This window comes from Tasmannia lanceolata, unplaced genomic scaffold (genome assembly GCF_043159265.1).
Source record: "Tasmannia lanceolata isolate RefF3 unplaced genomic scaffold, GAP_Taslan_0.1 ptg000006l, whole genome shotgun sequence".
In the NCBI taxonomy this organism is placed as follows: Eukaryota; Viridiplantae; Streptophyta; class Magnoliopsida; order Canellales; family Winteraceae; genus Tasmannia; species Tasmannia lanceolata.
The window spans coordinates 5,651,166-5,657,128 of record NW_027518683.1 but is presented as its reverse complement, the minus strand read 5'-3'; the positions used below and the strand labels follow the sequence as shown (position 1 = coordinate 5,657,128).

At 42.9% G+C, this 5,963-nt stretch overlaps 1 protein-coding gene across 1 annotated transcript; it reads right to left on the bottom strand.

The window, feature by feature from the left end:
- Positions 1 to 780: 780 nt before the first annotated feature.
- On the bottom strand, positions 781 to 5,500 carry LOC143879413 (protein EDS1L-like). The gene is made up of 3 exons (XM_077381790.1): positions 5,062 to 5,500; positions 2,624 to 3,421; positions 781 to 1,557 (listed from the first exon to the last, which is right to left on the bottom strand). The coding sequence occupies exons 1-3, from the start codon at positions 5,395 to 5,397 to the stop codon at positions 844 to 846; spliced, it is 1,848 nt and encodes a 615-aa protein (XP_077237905.1). The 5' UTR covers positions 5,398 to 5,500; the 3' UTR covers positions 781 to 843.
- Between the last annotated feature and the right edge of the window lie 463 nt (positions 5,501 to 5,963).

The window sequence follows — 5,963 nt, the reverse complement described above, 5'->3', positions numbered from 1 at the left end:
CCCTGTTTGGCCCTAATTGGGTAGGGCCGGGCCGGGCCGGGTTGGCCCTGATTGACCCTAGTGCAAATTCCTATTAAGAGTGCCAAAAATAAAGCAAGCACATATCATATAGAACAAAATGATCAATAAACCGAGAAAGCGAACAAAATAAGACTATGAATTCAACAACATGACGGGCAACAGAGATAATTAATAATAATAATCTAAGGGCAGTGATAAATCAACCCCCCAAAATGATAAATCGACTCCCCATGTGTCTATCTCTCTCCTCTTTCTCTCTCTAACCCAGAGGAGAGAGAAAGACACATGGGGAGTCGATTTATCACTCCCCTAATCTAAAGAAATATCAATCCAAGATAATATAAAACATTAACAAAAGAAATATGCACAGATGGTTAAATTCTATAATAGAAAACTTAGGGTCGGGTCGGTCGGGCCGACCCGAGGTATTAACCCTTAACCCGACCCGGCCTTGAGTCGGGGCCTAAAAATGAACCCTGACCCGCCCTCAGGGTTGGAAAATCCAACCCAGACCCTGTTCGGGCTCGGGGCGGGTCAGGGCCAAACTTGCACCCCTAATTGTATTTATTAGGGAAAGATGGTTTTTTTGTACTGCAGCACACTCTGTGACAATCCCTAACCTTTTGACAATGGACTTTTTCCCTCTTGAGCTGTGTTTAATTAGACACCGGTAAAATCCAAGGACTGTTCCCGAGGCATTATACATGTGTATACATTATATATAGGGAAATGATTATAGCACTTCACTGTTTTGATATGTGGCGCCAACAGAAGAGGTTTGTTCTTCCTTGCTATTATTAGAAAAAAGGTACATTTCTCCCCTCATGACATGTATTTTGCAAGACATGACACCAACTGATGTTGTTGAGGGAGAGTCTTCCACCACTTGACAAAGGTGGATTCCTCCAGCAACACATCTCTACCCACCTCCCCACTAGTAAGCCACCCCAACATCTCTTTTTCCAGTTCGAGCACCCTCCCCTTCGTCTCTTCAAAGGGTTTGTTGTTGGCATTGTCTACACAGAGCTCTTCAACCTTAGCCCAGAAACATGACTCTGAGCTTGAGTTTGCTGGCATCCGCTTGGCCCGCTCGAGCCACTTCTGGGTGTACCTATAACGCCTAGGCCTACCGTTGATCAAGTAGGGGCCTGTGTCTTCATTCTTGAAGTGTCGATAGTAGTTGGCAATGTCGAGTGGCTCAACTAGGCGCCGATAGCTGGTTCCCAACTCCACCCACTCCGTCCTTGCCTCGAAGTTGTCGGGAAGTTCATATCTTTTTAACATGTCGATGATTTCATCCCACAACCCTGCTAAGTCTAACCTCTTAATATTAACGTCGAAGTCTCCAGTGTCCTTTTGAAGTTTGAATGCGTCGTAGTAACCCACTCCACGTATCTCACATGTAACTCGGTACCCATGTATGAACTTTAGTGCTTCTTCAATCTTGCTGGAGTTCGCACGGATCTTGGCTTGGTTTCTTAACTTTTGCTTCTCTGATTCTCCTGCCGCGTGAAGGCACAGTCTAGCTTCCACACTCTGAAATGAAACACAACAGGTACGGTGTTAAGAGTAGTCATTATAGGATTATGAATAGGCGAAAAAGCAGGTGATCACAGATGGAAGTACATCTACTCCCATTAGCGAGAGTTCTGTGACATTGGGTGAATATGTATTGCTTCCATCACTTGAACTTGAACCAATGATTATGGGTTATACTAGATTCATTCCCTATATTTACGTCTACAATTTTCCAGGTCTGGGGCGTGCTTATATTTTTCCAGTGTCACGTAAACAAACAAGTTTTCAGTCCCCTGCAGGAAGTTTATTCATGTTTCCAGTGTTCGAAATAAATTTTAACTTGAAGATTTCTCTGGTGATGGAGGAGTGTTGGGTGGTTAGATGCTTAGAGAAAAGCTTATTGAGAGAAGATAAAAATAGATAAAAAGGAGTGATGTGAAAACTGGTTTATGGCAGTAGTAGTTGTTCTCCATTTTTGTTCATCTGGTGGGGTGATTGTGCAATTTTAGCTTTAGTATGGGGTTGGTCACAGTTTGGGACGTCCAGTTATGGACATCTAGTGTGAGGGGTTTAAGCAGAGAAGAACTGTGAAAACTATGGGGTCAGTTATGGACGGCATAGATTTACCTTGGCTAAGCTGTCCTTTTTTAGTTAAAGCAAGGGCTGCACCGTGCACCTATCGAAACAAGGGATGAGGTCATTGTCCCTAGTTGCAAATCTTCATTCTCACGTACTCTTCGGGAGTCTTTGGCCACCAGGAAAAAATATTCCATGAAATATTAATGGGGCCAGTTGTGAGAAGTGAGCTAAGAGGGGAGAGACTTGAAGGGTGTGAGTGAGGGAAGCATGAAAAGCCCCTAAAAAACAGGGGGGGAAAACCCTTTTCTAAGTAGAAAATTTTTCACTATGTTCAGTGGTTTTTTCATGTTCTCTCCATGCGTGCCCTCTCAAGTCTCCCCTCCTCCACAGCTCCTCTTTCACAATTGGGCCCAATGTATACTCCATGGAATAATTTTTCATGGCTGCCAAACATGCCCTTCATGTTGCCTGAATGACTCTAGCATCGAGTTTCAGTAACACTTACCAGCCCAAGCTGTTGCAATGCTGTGTGGACCAATTGCATTTCGTCGCTACTTCCATCTTCCAGAGACAGTGGGAGTTCTGCCAGACTATCTAAATAAACAATGTCTTGCATTTCCAAGCTCTCTTGCACCTCCGACCCATAAACCAGATGCTCCTTCAAGCTCCTGTATGCAATCTCTGCCACATCTTCCTCAGGACCCAATTGAAGAGAGTAGAACAGCAATTGCAATACAGCATCCCCATTCCTGACACAGACTAATCCACCATTTCCAGTACAAAAGATGTAGGTTCCAACAGGCCTGTAAGGACTTAGTTTTACGAAGCCGGGTATGGTTTCCAGCAACATATTAGTTGACCCCATTGACGAACATGCATTGTAGCTTGCAACAGATGAGGCGTTCCTCAGCACGATGCTAAAGAAAGACACTGCTTGTGGTGATTTTCCAATCGAATTAAGGTTGAAATAGACAGAATTCGGGTCGAAGAAATGGAGAATTGGGTGGAATTCTGGTTGGATGGATGATGGATGGGAGAGAGACATTCGAGGAATAATGTCATAGCGCGTGATGAAATGTAAGAAGCAGGAAGACCAGTTCTCTCGCCCGAGAGCATGGGCGAAGATCCGATCTCCGATGAGTGGAGATCCGAAAGTGATACAAAAAGGAAGTCGTTGGTTGTGAGGGGTTTCTAATTTTAGAGATTGTTCGAGTAACCAGAGGGTAGCAAGGATAGCAATTGCACCACCTGAGGAATGGCCTGTAAATACGAGTTGCCTCCTCTCAGCCACTGCTCTACGCACCTGAAAATACCATACATAAATAAATAAAACAAAAATATATGTAACGGGTTCAAGAACGATAATTCTAAAACAGAAGTAACGGAGAATGTTATAAACTCAAATTGGTTCACAATGTGATTCATCAGCCTCTTAACCCACTTTTAGTGGAGGGCCAGTTGTCTTTTCTGTGCAAGAACACAATTTTGAGGATATATTTCTTCATTAATTGTGAGAATAGAAATGCTACAATTTATAAGCCTTCTAGGAGTAAACGACCAACCCTATCACTCATAAAAGCTAGGGCCAACTAAGAATATAAGTCAATGAAAACTTACGCACAATCCTTATCACCCATAGTCCTACTACTTAAGAACTCTTATCCTACCTTCCTGATAATATCGTATGACATAATTGTTGAGTTGGGTGTCTTGAATTTAACTCGATTGGGTCTGAAATGTTGTGTGCTACACGGAAGCGGCCTGTGTCGTTTGGCCCGGCCCAATTTAAGCCCACTTTGTACAAAGGGTTTTGGGGCTTATTTTGTTTTCTTGTCTAAGAAGAGGGTTCAGAGATCAAAAGGGTGAAAAAAGGTGTGCTAGGGTCTCTTGTTGGGTTTGGTGAGAGATACTGCTTTTCTCTTGTAATCTCCGGTTCTTATAGTGAGTTTTCTTGTTGCCTCTGTTGTGGATATAGGCTTTGCCGAACCAAGTAAATCTTTGTGTATTTGTGTGATTGCTTGTGTTTGTCCATTTAGTTTTGCTTTGCCATTGAAATTGCATATTGCTATATTGGGGTTTTCACAACAATAACGTTACGTGCCTAAATGGGACCCACTTGGGCCGGAATAAATTAGTTTAGATTTATTAGTGGGTGGAATTTGCTTTGTAGTTGTTTTGGATTTTAGGACTCTTTAAGATAAGGATTATCTAGATTAGGGATTTTCTACAAATAACTTTTACGTAGCCTTTTTTGAGGAATGAAGAAATTTATCTCCCAAATTGTGTTTTTGCACAAAAAGGAGGAATGACCCTTCCCTCGAAGTGGGTCAAGAGGCCAAGCTTCCCTCTAAGAAGATCAAATCCATTGCGAACCGATTTAGGTTCGTAACAAATAAGTAATTTATTTACCATCCTAAGTAAATTTTGAAAATGAAGAAGGCTATTGATTTGGGAAACAGACTCCACACTACCTTATTTTGGCATGGGAGAACAAGTTGTACTTATAGATACATTGGTGAGGAATATTACATTTACAATTATGATTCTCACATAAAGCTTGTAAAGGAAATACATATAATATATTCAGGAAAGAATCCTAAAGGGATAAAAGGTAGAGAAGCTGGTATGCTTACTACATTTCACTCTATGGGAATTGCAATCGGATGTTGTATGAGGCAAGTTGTCTTGAATGGCAGAAGACTTGCCACATATGCAGGGGCAAAAGGAAAGTCCTCAATTTTCTATTTTAACAAGGTTTGATTCACGCTCTATGTTGTAAAAATTATCTACACTTGAGGAAAGAGGGGAAAAGGGAGACTTTGACTGTCGTGTTCGCATATTTATGATCCATGGCTCATCCAAATGGGGCCCAATCTCATACATTTGTGTATTGGAGAGAGAGAGAGAGAGAGAGAGAGAGAGAGAGAGAGAGAGAGAGAGTACCTGTTGTTCTAGAGCAGAATTCCTCATAATCGTGTAGAAACAGCGGAGGAACTCCGGGTTTATGAAGGCGGTTTCAGAGCTGCTGCCAACTACTCGAAGAGAAGGGAAGAGAGGGAGATCAATGGTAGAATCTGCAGAGGAGGTGAACCAGTCAGTGAAGGACCAAGAGCTTGGAAAGGCGAAGATAGCATGGGCACTATGGTAGGTTGTATCTTGAAGAAAAGGAGGGGGAGATTGATGAGCAACAGTAGCAGCTCTCATGGCAAGTGAGCAGCTCTTCTTTATGATATCCTCTTCAATTCCCACTCTCTCTCGCAAATTTCTGCTCCTCTCCATGGCTATCTTTGATATCCTTCTCCACCCCAAAGCAGCAAGAGAGAGGGCTTGTTCTATAGTATAGTGTAATGTAATACCTGTGAGAGAGAGAGAGAGAGAGAGAGAGAGAGAGGGTTTGTTCTATAGTTTAGTGGAATACCTTTGAGTCAACGTCAACGACCCTGGTGACTTTTCGTCCACTCCCAGCCGCCCCTAATCAAACCGCATTCCAGATGGGGTCCAAAACATCAGCGTTATGGTGCGGCCTCTTTTTTGGTGTGATCCGGTCATCCATTTGGCAGACCCAACTGACATGTAGGGCTGGCAATTTCACCCGAAAAAGAGGGGATCATCCCCGTTTGGGGCGGGGATTCCCCGATTTGATAGGGGAAGGGGAATCTAAAAATTCCCCGGTGCAGGGAGGGGAAGGGGAAGGGGAAGGGGATGTAGTTGTCCCCGCCTCGCTCGCCCCGTTAATCAATGCCATTTTTTAAATATATTTTTAAGTGTTTTATTTTAAGGAAAACTACTAAAAACTCTGTGGACCGGCTACAAGATGTCCCCAAACATAAACTTAGCTTGTCTTT

What these genes read in the sequence shown, in the direction of transcription:
- LOC143879413 (XM_077381790.1), bottom strand. Translation starts at nt 5,397, where the DNA reads ATGGAGAGGAGCAGAAATTTGCGAGAGAGAGTGGGAATTGAAGAGGAT. An exon ending in ATTCTGCTCTAGAACAACAG is followed by an intron (nt 3,422 to 5,061) that starts GTACTCTCTCTC and finishes TGGTATTTTCAG; the next exon opens with GTGCGTAGAGCAGTGGCTGA. An exon ending in CATTGCAACAGCTTGGGCTG is followed by an intron (nt 1,558 to 2,623) that starts GTAAGTGTTACT and finishes GTTTCATTTCAG; the next exon opens with AGTGTGGAAGCTAGACTGTG.